Below are 14,959 nucleotides of genomic sequence, written 5' to 3'. Positions count from 1 at the left end.
TCACCGCCTGTTATTCAAAGCGACCACACCCCTAATTATGCATTACTTGTTGAACTGAAAATTACCCCCAAAATAGCCATTTATGTAAGACCATACAGTGTTGTACCATGTGCTTTTCATGCTGCCAAATCTGTCTGTCTGTCTGTCTGGCCGGGATAAACTCCCAATCTATAATATGTAGCCCTAAAAACTAGATATATTCTGAATCCTCATGACATGGGGAACAAACTGGTACCATTTTTTTAAAAGATGAACTGAAAATTACCCCCAAAATAGCCGGCTGTGGGTATGACTAGGCAGATTCAAATTTCCAGCCCTCTATATGTGTTGGCCATCTCTGTTTATTTAATCCCTTTCTACAGCACACTCAGCACAGCACAGCCACAGCACACTCAGCAAAAACAACAACATGCTTAGGCTGAGGCTGTGGGCATGACCAGGCAGATTCAAATTTCCAGCCCTGTATATGTGTTGGCCATCTCTGTTTATTTAATCCCTTTCTTCAGGTACTTTATGTTCTCAACTGTTAAGCACCTGACTGTCCTGTACAACCCAGTTTGCCTTCCTGCCTGATACATTCATTTTGTGTTTGTAAAATTGCAATGTAAAAACAGTGAAATACACCACTACCTCAATTTTGATTCATTACCTCCGCCAAGGAGGATATGTTTTCGATCGCGTTTGTTTGTTTGTTTGTCTGTCTGTCAGCAGGATAACTCAAAAGTTTTGAACGGGTTTTGATTAAATTTTGTGGAGTGGTTGGAAATGACAAGAGGAACAAGTGATTAAATTTTAGTGGTGATCCAGATCACAATCCAGATCCCGATGCTAACGCGTTAGCATGTCTACGGCATTTTCAATGTTAAAAGTTAGCATTAAGCAGTTGCAGCTGTCATCACGTTCGGGTGCATTTGTTTTCAAATTGTAATATTTCTTAAATTTATTTTTGTTTATAGAAATTTTGTGGAGTGGTTGGAAATGACAAGAGGAACAAGTGATTAAATTTTAGTGGTGATCCGGATCCTGTTTAATGTTAAAAGTTAGCATTAAACAGTTGCAGCTTTTCATCATGTTCGGGTGCATTTGTTTTCAAATTGTAATATTTCTTAAATTTATTACCTCCACCAAGGAGGTTATGTTTTCGGTCACGTTTGTTTGTTTGTCTGTCTGTTTTTCAGCAGGATAACTCAAAAAGTTTTGAACGGATTTTGATGAAATTTTGTGGAGTGGTTGGAAATGACAAGAGGAACAAGTGATTAAATTTTAGTGGTGATCCAGATCACGATCCGGATCCAGGAATTTTTTAAAGGATTCTTCACCATTGCGGGATAGGGGGAATTTTGACATTCTAGATTCTAACTCCACAAAAACAAGGCAGAAAGGCTTGAAAAAAATTAGGGTGTAACATAGTCAAATGTTCTATCAAATAACAAAGTTTGGTGATGATCGGATCTGGATTCCGGATCTGGTGATCTAGAATATGCAAAAATACAGGGAAAATAGAAAATATGTCAGTGTGAGGTGACAAATGAAGCTAGAGATGCACAACTAACACCAAATTGTAGCTGAATCTGTACTGATTCAGTAAGGTGTCATCAGATTTGATGTAGCTTCAAATGTTATGGAGCTAGATCATGAAGAAAACCACCATTACCGAATAATCGTTTTTATACAATAACGTTTGAACTAATAAAGACATAAAAGTGATTCCAAGTTCTAGTGGTATGTTTTCATGGTCAAGGATGTCAAATATAAAGGAAAGAAAAGTGTATGTATCATAGTTTTGGTTGTAACACTGAATTGTTGAATAGATCACTGTGCCAAGGAGGGAATCTTTTTAGGGTCAGTGACCCTATGGCCTTGTTTAGTGTTTCATAAATGGTAAAAAATTCATATATTTGCAGTTTAGTTGAATAATAAATTGAATTTTGTCTCTTATTTGTTTTTGTCTATAAGCACATGTAATATCAATATCAGTGCTCAGATGACAGTAGCTTCTGGGAAAGGTGCAAGTTGCAATAAACTGTGATGCCAAGCGCTAAGGATACATGCTATCCAGTCACAGTAGATGAAACTTTTTTACTACTGAGCAAACATCATTGTTAGACTTTTTTAGGTTCAATGATTCCACAGCGTGTAGATGTTATGGCGCCAGTGACCCCATGGCCGTGGCGGAGGTTTGCACTCTGAGTGCTTCTAGTTAATATTTACATTTACTGTTACCTACCTTTGGTGTGTAATTTTGTTATAAATTTGATTGCAACACAAAGTCTGCATGAAGGACTTCAAATGTGTTTGTCCTTTAACCAAGTATTTCCACTTAGTTTGGGGAGTCCACCTCTTTTAGTTCTGCTGGACAAACTTTAGCCAATTAATTATTATATTTATAAGACATCAGCATTACAAAAAATGACTGATTAAAATGATTGGCAGTCTAAAACAGGTTAACCCGATATATATATATATATATATATATATATATATATATATATATATATATATATATATATATATATATATATATATATTACTCTCATCAGTTCACAAAATATTCCTCCATTTCTCTTTAGGCCAGTTGATGTGTTCTTTGGCAAATTGGAACCTCTTCTGCACGTCTTTTATTTAACAGAGGGACTTTGCGGGGGATTCTTGCAAATAAATTAGCTTCACACAGGCGTCTTCTAACTGTCACAGCACTTACAGGTAGCTCCAGACTGTCTTTGATCACCCTGGAGCTGATCAATCGGTGAGCCTTTGCCATTCTGGTTATTCTTCTATCCATTTTGATGGTTGTTTACCGTTTTCTTTCACACATCTCTGGTTTTTTTTTTTTTGTTGTTTTTTTTTTTTTGTCCATTTTAAAGCATTGGAGATCATTGTAGATGAACAGCCTATAATTTTTTTGCACCTGCATATAAGTTTTCCCCTCTCCAATAAACTTTTTAATCAAACTACGCTGTTCTTCTGAACAATTGTTCAGATTGGACAATGTTCTTCTTCCACAAAATTGATGAACTCACTGACTGAATGCCACACTACTAATAATGTGAACACCCCCTTTTCTACTTTTTTTTTACTAATAGCCCAATTTCATAGCCTTAAGAGTGTACATATCATGAATGCTTGGTCTTGTTGGATTTGTGAGAATCTACTGGTACCTTGTTTCCCATGTAACAATAAGAAATATACTCAAAACCTGGATTAATCTTTCTAGTCACATAGCACTACTATTATTCTGAACACTACTGTGTGTGTGTGTGTGTGTATATATATATATATATATATATATATATATATATATATATATATATATATATATATATATATATATATATATATTCAGGAAACTGCAACATCTTCCACTTCCAGGTGGCTTCACTTTTGACGGAAGTCAGTGTCAGCCAACACGCACACACTACATTCATTTATACTTTTGTGTGACAGTATTTAAAAAGAAGTTTGTTGGGTTTTTACACCATTATTCTCCTGCATCCACGCCATTACAACCAAACCACTGTCACCACCCACTTGACCATGCACCACATATTTTTGAAGAATACCTCCACCATCGGATTGCATACCTGTGCATACTTGGATAGCTTCAGTTGGCGGTTAATCAGCTCAATATTCAGATGATTTTTCTCCTGCAGGGCAGCATGGAGCTTTGTTTTCTACAGAATGAAGGGGAAAAAAAGGAGTTTAGTGCAGCCTTAAATTATACATTCATATCATCCTTGACTGTGTTCCATATGCAATCCATTTTAAAGCTATTATATAAGCGACAGATGAAAGTTAAGTCCGATCCCTCCTGGCCTCTTGTCTGCGTGTGTAGTTTTTGTGTGTTTATGTGTCTGAGCTTTTCTTCGAGATGCTGTCTGGAGGACAAAACCCACAGCTGCACACTGTCACCCTCCATTTGGTGTGTGACATTAGGAATGGAAGGAGTTTAAGTGGAGTGGTGGGGGGCAGGCTGCAGGAGGGATGTGGCATTTCAAGAAAGGAAACAGGGATGAAGAGATGACTGCAAAGAGCAAGCAAGAAAAAAACAAGGAGGGGCAAGAAGAGTCGAATCAGACAGGCGGTGTCAGTATGGCAAATAAAATAAGAAGTGCATGATATATAAATATATTTTTAAATGTAGGTCAGGTTAAATTGCACATCAGAGTCACACAGTTCATCTCTCTGCCCTCCGCTGACCAAATTCACATTCAGAAATCAGAGTGCTGCAGGTACTCAAGCGTTACATAATTTTGCCAGGCTCCAACTAGGCCAAAACTCCTGTCACAGCTCTGAGGATTCAACAAGGAGTTGACTGCAACTGGTCACATCCCGGCACACGAGCCCGCCTGTGCACGCCTCTGTACGTCCGTGCATCACACTCACGCTGCTAAATACAATCACTATTATGTTTGTAATTAATCTAACCTTCTTATTTCCAACAACTCAAGTCATATCTTTCATAGATAAAATGGTGGCTTCAAGAAATAAGTCACCAAGAATGTGATGTTGTAACTAGCATTTGTATGTTCATTTGTTTGTTTGTTATTAGGATAACTGAAAAACTAATGAACGGATTCCAATTAAATTTGGTGATGAGATTGTTAATGTTCTGAGGTGATCCAGAATATATTCTGGAACAGAGACCTTGACGAATGTTTGGCACATGGGAACATTTAACTTCAGAAAGTTGTGAGAGGATGTTGGTGAAATGTGATTGAGCCGATGGATAGAAAATGAGCGATTTTTGTTTGTTTATTTGATCCAGAACATATTTTGGATCCAGACATTTAAGCATTCAGGAACAATTAATTCTAAAATGTATTCACAAAATATTCATAATGAAGTTTTTTTTTTATCAGATGAATAATGCCCAAGGAACCAATTTATGCAATTTTTGAGTCGATCTGGAACATATTCTGGATCCAGGATCCAGAATAATGTTGGAGATACAGCAGCATTTAACTAAAAAAGTAATGAGCGGAAATTTAATGAGCATGTAGATAATTTTTTTGGAAACAAGTCTTGATCTTAAATCCAAATGAAGTGAGTATTTTGGGGAATATGTGGCCTTGGCGGTGGTATGCGCTCTCTGAGTATCTTCTGGGTTTGCCAAATATTCTGTTCTGTTTCCTATTTTATGCTTTTTTTAACCAATGTGAATTATACGGCAATATTTATTATTATTTATTGTATTTTACTTTGTGCAGCACTTAGTTTGTCCAACTGAAAGTTCCGTATAATATTATCCTGCTTCTAGATGCTTCCTGCTTCTTCTTAGAAGTAAGCCCATTTATAGTTTGTAAAGCAGCATTTATAAACTGTAAAGCAGGACTTTCTGAGATAAATTTGTAAATTTAAGCATCATTTGAGAGGATCTTGGTAAAAATGCAGAATCCCGAGTGCTTGAATTGGAATGAGAGTCCGTGAAAATGTTTACAATTCCTTAAAACACAGATGGATGCAGGAATGAAGTGCTCCACTGCATCACCTCAGGGAGCTTTGTTGGCTGTTCCTATAAATAAGCCGATCAGATGCAGAACAGCTTCCTTGCCAGAAAACCTCTCACTTCAATCCTTGAGAAGGATTTTCATCAAACAAAACAGATGAACTCGAGACGCAAGTCTCCCATGTGCCTTCTGGCAAACTGCAGCTGAAATTTGACATCTCTTCCACTCCACCATGAAGCTGTTACTGGTGATGCAATTCCACAAGAGCTGCATGACAAAAGTTCTGAAGGTTATAATTCCTTCAAAGTTATCATGGGTGTTTTGGTGGCTTCCCTCACTTGTCTTCTGATTGCACACTCAGTCCATTTTTTAGGAGCTGCCGACTCCAGACAGAATTTTCACACAGCACCATACTGTTTGTACTTCTTAATGACTGAGATAACGGAAGTCCAAAACATATTTAGTTACTTAAAAATGTTCATGTATCTTGAAATCATGAGAATGAGAAATTATGAAATATCCTGAAAGTCGGCCTCAAAAAAGAAGGTCAGAAATACTTCATCTAGATCATCCTAAAAAATACAAAATTCAGGAAAACTCCTGAACATTCTCATGCCAGTATACAGAAAAAAAAAATCACGTGTTTGTTATTAATAATAATAATTGTAATTTCTGTTTCTTTATATAGTGGTTTCCCAGGAATTAATGCACTAAAAAAAGTAGCAAAAATCAAAACTATAACAATGTACAATGTACTACAGCACTGCGCTCATAGAGCACAAACCTCTGCCAACACTAGTTTCCAGTACCACAAATTTTTACCTTGGAAAACATTTTCAAGGTCAAAGTCCTATTAGAAGTGACTTTTCATAAACGAAAATATAACACAAAATATAGATCAAAAGGACATTTCAATGTTAAAATCAAATATCCACTAAACCCGCAATAAGGATCAAATGCAGATCAAACTTAGTCTATTCATTGAGAGTGTCAGTTTGCATCTCATTGTCACAAATGAGAGTGATTGGAGCACTTTTGATTGAGATATCATGAAAACTATACATTCTAATCCAATTAATTTTTTTCTGCAAATCTGATTGGTTAATCGTGTGAGATTTCAGACCATAAAATATTGCATAAACCGTGCCAAAATATTAAAACTGTTTCACATTTAATGTATTAGTCCACACCCAGACCGCACGCGCTGCTACGCAGATGTAAATAATTGCGCTGTCACCTAAGGGTGACAGAAACTAGTGCAGGGACGACAATGCCGAACTGCGTGGATTTAATGGATTTAACTGGATTGACTGATGGATTTAGCGAGGATTTAACTCAATGCAGCTGACGTTTGGCATGAAGATGCTGCTGCAACGGTAAGCTTTGACAAGACAACCGCACCCTTTCACAACGATTCACCAACCAAATTGCTCACAGAAAAATAAACTGTGCAAATGATGGAATTGGATTAGAATGGGAATAACCCCGTTGTGTCTGATGATTTGGCAAAATTAATGCTGGATTACTCAATTTGTGCAAATCATCAGACACAACAGGGTTATTCCCTAATTAAATGGGGTTTTCATGTTCACTATAAATGGCCAAAAACTCTGTAATCTGGATCAGATTTGGATCAAACTTTGTCAGTCGATAAGGGATACCATCCTGCATAACACTCTTAAATATTAAAGAAATGTGACCTTTTATTTTGACAGAAATTTGAATTTTTTAAAACGTCTTCAATGTTAGGGATTTTTCCAATTTTACAAGATATTTCCTGCCTTTAGCATATGGCCCTTTAGTATATGGCCTTGAACATTGAATCCGTTCTTGCCTGTCAGGATATGAACCTTCAGGAAAACCTTTATAATGATATATGAAAAACTGTGGGCTGCAGGCTGTTCACAAACATACAAACAAACAGGCAAACAAGCAGGAGTGATAACATAACCTCCTCCAACTTTGTTGACAGGGGTAATAATTTAATAATGATGATAATGATAATAAATTCACACACATAAAAACACATTTAAACAAAACAATTTATGTGCGATAGCATTCACACTGTGATGTCAGGAGCTTTCAGGCAAGGTGCCGACCTGAACGCTGAGAGTGATATGGTGTCCGTATCTTGTTCAAGGACACGCACTGACAAGATTACCCGGAGTGTTACTAGTGTACTGAGCTACGGGTGCCTCATGTATGTAAACACTTGTGTATGAAGCTGTACATACTGCATATGCAACTGGTGTATATGAAGACGTGTATATTTATGTCTCCAGTCTGGTGACTGTAGCGGGCATCAGCTACGCAGTGTAAAAGGGTGAACATGTTATTGGCAGCCAGGTTCATCTGTCTCTCTGGGTGCCAGCAGAGAGACTACAAGAGCTGTCAGAGAAAGACACAATCACGCTGAGACAGATCGCGAACAGACAAGGGCAGAGAGACACAAAGCAGTGAGAGTTCACTGGCTGCTCTTATTGTGTAACAGTGTCACTGTGTCGCTGCAGACTACAGCATAATGCGCCGAACCACACCTAGTTACGGTACAAGAAAGAAAAGCTCTGTGGCTGTTAATTACGGTACGACGGCACATCATGAGGTTTACCACAGTGTGGATGACTTTAAAATCATGCTATAATTTTAGTTTGTTCCTCTGCCACTGATTTGCCACCAAACATGGTATGTAAATAAGGTCAACACCAATGTTACTTTTAAAGGGTTAATTTCAGCAAAATCTAGGTAAGTGGAGTAAAAGATCAAAAATAGTTTTTTCGCTCCAATTTAGACCAAACTTGGCACACATATAGGGGACAGGTCCTGGAATTGCTCAGTAAGGTCAAATTTGCCAGAGTTCAATCACTGGGGTCAAACGTATTGGAGTCAAATGTCCAAATTTAGGATTTTCACTCTGATTTGCACCATACTTGACACACATATGAAGGTGAGTTCTGGAATTATCTGAAGGTCGAGTTGAGTAAAATTTGCCAAAGGTCAATCACTGTGTCTTTTTGGTAACACTTTACTGGAAGGTATAGTCATAATAGTGACTTAAGACTGTCATAGCTGTTACATGACACAATCATGAACATGTCAAACATTATGTAAATGTCATAAATGTTTATGACTGCTGTCATTAAATGTCATTGGGTTTTTGTAATGACAACTTCATATTAATCAAAGCGACATAACCAGAAGTTCTCTCTGGCCTTTTTGGTCTTCAGTTGTATGCCAACTTGTCAATGTCATAAACATTTATGGCATGGACATAATGTTTATGACACATTCATGACTGTGTCATGTTGTAACAGCTATGAAAGTGTCATGTCACTATTATGACCTGACCTTCAAGTAAAATGTTACCGTCTTTTTATTGGCCTGTTCCTCCTGGATCTTTTTACTGATTTCTAAAACAAACCATGTATATCAATGACAGCTGACCCTCAAATTACTTCCAAAGGTTGAGAAATTTGATTTTATGGTAGGTCACTGGGAGTAAGTGACAGATTTTCACAACCCTTAGTGTCTTCATGCCCACGAATACAATTACCTACTAGTAGCTGGAAAGAAGGTGCTTAATTAACTGGTAACACATGAAGACAAAGGATAAAACATTCCAAGACAGAACGTCTTTGGAATTATCTAAACTGCTACAGACTGATTTCCATATTGCCCTCCCTGCCTAAAGTCATGGAGAAACTGGTTCATAAGCAACTAACTCATTTTGTGGAGCTTTTGTGTTTTATCACTAATCCTTACAGTGATCAAAGTTTGATATTAGATTCCTCGTACACCGGTTCTTCTGGGTTTTAATATTCAGAGTTCTCGTGTCTAAATGTTTACACCATTAATGGACTAGTATCTTTTAAAAGCTGTTTTATTTCACATGCTCCCTGCCAGATTATCGTGGTTTCATCTCTCTTTCTCACGCTGCCTAGTGTTTCTCAGTGAGCATTTTTTTGTGTTTCAGCTATTACCGTGTTTTGACCTCTGCTACATATCCTGGCCTCAGCACTAAAGGACACTGTTGCATGGTGGAGTACCACTGTGTTGATGAAGTTTGCCTTTGGGCTGGTTAACCCAATTGGTGTGTCTTTCAAAAGGCCGGTACCAGATAACCTGCCTTACTGTGTACTGATCCTTTGCCTGGACTCCGTTCTGAGTGGCCTGGAGTGGAACTCTGTTTTCCCTGGACCGTTCTGCTGTGTATGACCCAAACATGTCCCTGGTTACAATAAACACTATTACACCACTCAGTTTTGTTGCTCACTGTGAAGGGATTCAGTCTGGTCCTTTACTGCAAAGATTGAAACTCCCCAAAAAGATGCACTGAAACTTATGTCTTTCTCATCATTTAACATGTTTAAACAAGAACTGCAACAAGTCATAGTTGACTGTTACCGCCACCTTTTCCACAAGCCGACCACTTGACAGGAAATGACATCACAGAGGCAGAACCCTGACAGCCCTGCTGCATCCCAGGGTTAGTAACTCTATAAAATAAGATTAGCCTCTGCAGCTGGAGTCCAGGTCACCAAGCGTTACCAATCTGTTCTAAAGAATCCATCAAACTTTAAGGTAGCCAGAGAATATGGATGAAAAAACACCAAAGTGAGAGAGAAAATAATTTGAAGCCTTCATTTTATGCGCCGTCGGAATGATTTCTCCCACCTCCACTGAATCACACATTCACAGCTCCATTTGCTTGCAAACACAACGCTACTCTGCAAATACAAGGGACGCACACATTCCACTGCCAAGATAAACTGACATATGCACACAAAAAAAAACTGAAACATATCCTGGAAATATATTATGGCAATAATAATTAGGCCTTCAGAGGGGATTAACAAAACACACTGGATGTTTGTGCAGGACTGAGTTTGACTGAAATCTGAGAAGTGTGTGTGTGTGTGTGTGTGTGTGTGTGTGTGTGTGTGTGTGTGTGTGTGTGTGTGTGTGTGTGTGTGTGTGTGTGTGTGTGTGTGTGTGTGTGTGTGTGTGTGTGTGTGTGTGTGTGTGTCTTGGGGAGGGGGGGGGCAGACTAGAGACACTTAAACGCCACTGGTGACAAATTCACTCTGCCAATTTCTTTCTTCTGTGTTGCACAGACACCAAACGGATGGCCGTGCTCCGGCTCCCATCACCGCTGTGGTTATCGTTCTCTCCCCGGACCCATTAATGTAGTACGTGGCTGTAAATCTGTTCTCTGTGGCCTCTCACAAGGCTTATACAGTCCCCGGGTGTACTGTGTGTCCCTGTGAGTGAGTTATGTCTCAACTGATCCCATTGTGTGCTTCAGGGTGATTTTTAAAATTAATCATCTCACAATAAAAGTCAGAGAAATTTCACAAATGTTAAAAAAAGCAATATTAGCTATAACACAATGCTAATATACCCTCACCCCTATGAGCATTGTGTTCTTTATAATTTGCAGTTGTTTAATTAATTATTAAGATCCTATTGTCTTACGTATAATCTGTACAAGCTCAATAAAGCCCCTTTATAAATCAATCAATCAAAAACAATATTTACATTTTAACAGCATCTGCAGGAGGCCTGACGTGTGCATGAGCTTTTGACAAGAGTGGAAGTTGTGCAAATCAAGGAATATTTGTGCATTTGCAAGCATAGACATTACATACGTAGACGCCTCATGGACTGCCGCTACCTACTGAAGCCAACGTATCAGCCGGCCGCCATCTTGGATGAGTCCCTGTTGCGCCCCAGTACATTTATTTGTACTGCGGAAGGTGTAGCCCCAACTACAATAATCCATAACTCCAAAAATTTTTACCCGATTTTCCCACGGTTTGGTGTTGTTAGAAACAGCAAAGATTGAGTTATGAAACATGCTGTCACACATTAAAAATATGTATTTTCATGCTAAAAGACTTTGTTTTATGCTCTTTAACAAAGACGTGGTATGGCATATAGATAAATGTATAAATCGATTTAATAATTTAGTAAATAAATGGTAAATGGACTGGATTTATATAGCGCTTTTCCACCTGCGTCAGATTCTCAAAGCGCTTTACAATAATGCCTCACATTCACCCCAATGTGAGGGTGCTGCCATACACACTGGGAGCAACTAGGGGATTAAGGACTTTGTCCAAGGGCCCTTAGTGATTTTCCAGTCAGGCTGGGATTTGAACCGAGGATCCTCTGGTCTCAAGCCCAACGTCTTAACCACTAGAGCATCACCTCCCCAAGTAAAGAAACAAGTTTGGATTGTTCATTTGAATTTATTTCTTTATCTCTCTCCCACTCTCTATCTCACACACACACACATGCACACACATGAACACACACACACACACACACACACACACACTGGGGACATCACTTTAATTTCCTCTGCTCACCAGGTTTTGTTACAAAGATGAATATTTTTTTTCAAGGCCAGGAAAAGAAAGTTCCAGGTCATTCCAGGATCTTAAACTACCTTGTTAGGCATGCAACTGGGGCTGGAGAGTTAAAACCCTTGAAAAAGAACTGTTTTGCACAGCTTCTTGCATGTGCTGGCACTCTGTAACGCCAGTGTAGTTAATTTTGTGATGTGGTGCAGCCTTACTTTGTGAAATACAGACACCACAAATGACTGAAGCATGAAATGATGGTTCTCAATTCCAAAGAATTGTGAAACAAAAGTGTATAACAAGTGGGTTGAAACGCACAAAAATGCACTCTTCCTTTTGCCGCATTAATGACAATTAATTTAAGAGTTGCGATACTAGTTGGATGGAAACACAGCTCAGGACAGAGAGTATCAGTTCCTGCTGTAATAACGTTACACGTAAGTACCGTTTGTTACGATGACCTAATATTACAAATGGTAAAATAATCAAAATTATTGTTCAATCTTTTTTGTGAAAGGTAATCCCACGCGATCTGGTTTCTATACTGCGCCGGTTATTGCAACCATAAGCAGCCCAAAATACTGGCAAATTTGCTCTCTCTCCATTGACTCTGGTGCGAGCCTATTGTGAAGAGACACATCCAATATGGCGGCAACGCTGGATTGTGTTGCAGCAAGTTATGAGGTGTCTACGTATATAATGTCTATGTTTGCTGGTGACAAATTTAACTCCATAGGAAGTTACCTTTGAATTAGTGAAAGCATGCACAGCAACATCCGCGATTTTGCTCCAGAGGTGTTATTTAGCATTTTTCAGTTTTAGAAGTATTTCTTTCTTGCTAGCTTTTACATAATAAATGACAGATGTCATATAAACACACAAACAAAACTGAGTTTTGCAGCTAGTTAAACCAGCCTGTGATGTCATCACGCTAACGCTGATAAGATGTCTTGTAAATCACTTCAGAGGTGTCATTAGGTACATATACACACATAAATGAAGTAGAGAAGCTTGAATCTTCGACTGGACTGGGTTGCTTGACGTGAGGACGTTTCGCTTCAAATCACAGAAGCTTCCTCAGCTAAAATTCTTGCTCTGGTAGTCTGACTTCTGTCTTGACCCTTGTAGAGAAGAATAAACCAGAAGCCAACAAAAGCTGGAGTTTTTAACCTAACCAGACCCCTCCTACCGAGAGGCCGACTGCTATAGGCTAGTGACTAAACAATAGCTCTAATTAGCACCTATTGTGCTCTAGTTAGCACTCTCCTAATGATGGGATGGAAGCCTCCCCTGATGGCTCCCTTGACGACTCTCTCCTGATGACGTGAATGACTCATTACCATGAACAAAAGACTGAAACTGCTTTGACCTGAGTACCCCATTGTAAACAGGGGACAAAGCGTGTCTGAGACCCGCCCCCCGGTTGAGGCTGGGTTTCAACTGTTTTACAAAGAATGCTTCCTTGACACCTCTCTCAAACCATTTCTTCTCTCTGGCTAAGATTTTAACTTCCTTGTCCTCAAACGTGTGGTTAGTGTCTTTAAGGTGGAGATGAACTGCAGACTGAGGTCCACTGGCGACCTTTCTGCGGTGCTGGTATAGCCTCTTGTTTAAAGGCTGCTTAGTCTCACCTATGTAGTGTTCATTACAGTTTTCCTGACATCTGATATAATACACTACATTGCTCTGTTTGTAACTAGGGATCCTGTCCTTAGGGTGAACTAATTTCTGACTCAAGGTGTTAACCGGTTTAAAGTAAACTGGGATTTTGTGCTGTCTAAAGATTCTCTGTAGTTTTTCCCCTACTCCTGCTAAATAAGGGAGAGACACTTCTCTTCTTCTTGTCTCTGTCTCCTGTCTATCTGGTCTGTTTGTTTTCTGGGACTTCTGCACTTTGTACAGGGACCATCGTGGGTACCCACATACTGTGAGGGCTTTCCGGACAAGTTGTTGTTCTTTAGCCCTTCCCTCTGCAGTTGTGGGCACCTGTAGGGCTCTGTGTTGAAGAGTCCTGATCACCCCGAGCTTGTGTTCAAGGGGGTGGTTTGAGCCAAAGAGCAGATATTGGTCAGTGTGAGTGGGTTTTCTGTAAACCTCTGTCTGGAGCTGCCTGTTCTCTCCAATTGTAACATCACAGTCCAAGAAGGCTAAATGGTTGTTTCTGGCATCCTCACGTGTGAACTTGATACTGGAATCCACCGAATTGATGTGTTCTGTAAAGTCCTCAACCTCCTGTTGCTTGATTTTAACCCATGTGTCATCGACATATCTGAACCAGTGACTGGGAGAGATGCCCGTGAACGATGTCAAGGCTGTCTTCTCCACTCGCTCCATGTACAGATTGGCCACCTTTAAACAAGAGGCTATACCAGCACCGCAGAGAGGTCGCCAGTGGACCTCAGTCTGCAGTTCATCTCCACCTGAAAGACACTAACCACACGTTTGAGGACAAGGAAGTTAAAATCTTAGCCAGAGAGAAGAAATGGTTTGAGAGAGGTGTCAAGGAAGCATTCTTTGTAAAACAGTTGAAACCCAGCCTCAACCGGGGGGCGGGTCTCAGACATGCTTTGTCCCCTGTTTACAAAGGGGTACTCGGGTCAAAGCAGTTTCAGTCTTTTGTTCATGGTAATGAGTCATTCACGTCATCAGGAGAGTCGTCAAGGGAGCCATCAGGGGAGGCTTCCATCCCATCATTAGGAGAGTGCTAACTAGCGCACAATAGGTGCTAATTAGAGCTACTGTTTAGTCACTAGCCTATAGCAGTCGGCTTCTCGGTAGGAGGGGTCTGGTTAGGTTAAAAACTCCAGCTTTTGTTGGCTTCTGGTTTATTCTTCTCTACAAGGGTCAAGACAGAAGTCAAACTACCAGAGCAAGAATTTTAGCTGAGGAAGCTTCTGTGATTTGAAGCGAAACGTCCTCACGTCAAGCAACCCAGTCCAGTCAAAGATTCAAGCTTCTCTACTATGGAAACCACCTGGACAACTGAGAGCCTACACAGAAACACATAAATGAAGCAATTTTAGACAGACCTGCTACTGACGTCACGGCGCAGCTCCACTCTGATTGGCTGTCACCCCCGCCACTCAAAAAATAAAAAACAAGCAGATTGAAACAGAATGTGACATTTTAACCTCTTAAAATACCTCTTAA

At 39.5% G+C, this 14,959-nt stretch overlaps 1 protein-coding gene across 7 annotated transcripts in view; it reads right to left on the bottom strand.

Moving 5' to 3' along the window:
- Window positions 1-14,959, bottom strand: part of si:ch73-287m6.1 (RIMS-binding protein 2) — a 177,105-nt gene that overhangs the window by 79,197 nt on the left and 82,949 nt on the right. For 6 of the 7 annotated variants that reach the window (XM_034193035.1, XM_034193032.1, XM_034193033.1 and 3 more), the window contains one exon: window positions 3,582-3,671. The exons of the other annotated variant lie outside the window; for it this stretch is intronic. In XM_034193035.1, the coding sequence (XP_034048926.1) occupies window positions 3,582-3,671 (90 nt within the window). The remainder of the gene's footprint in view (window positions 1-3,581; window positions 3,672-14,959) is intronic. 7 annotated transcript variants of the gene reach the window in all.

Source organism: Thalassophryne amazonica, chromosome 17 (assembly GCF_902500255.1).
Source record: "Thalassophryne amazonica chromosome 17, fThaAma1.1, whole genome shotgun sequence".
In the NCBI taxonomy this organism is placed as follows: domain Eukaryota; kingdom Metazoa; phylum Chordata; class Actinopteri; order Batrachoidiformes; family Batrachoididae; genus Thalassophryne; species Thalassophryne amazonica.
The sequence above is the reverse complement of the archived record's forward strand: the minus strand, read 5'-3'. Positions and strand labels throughout refer to the sequence as shown.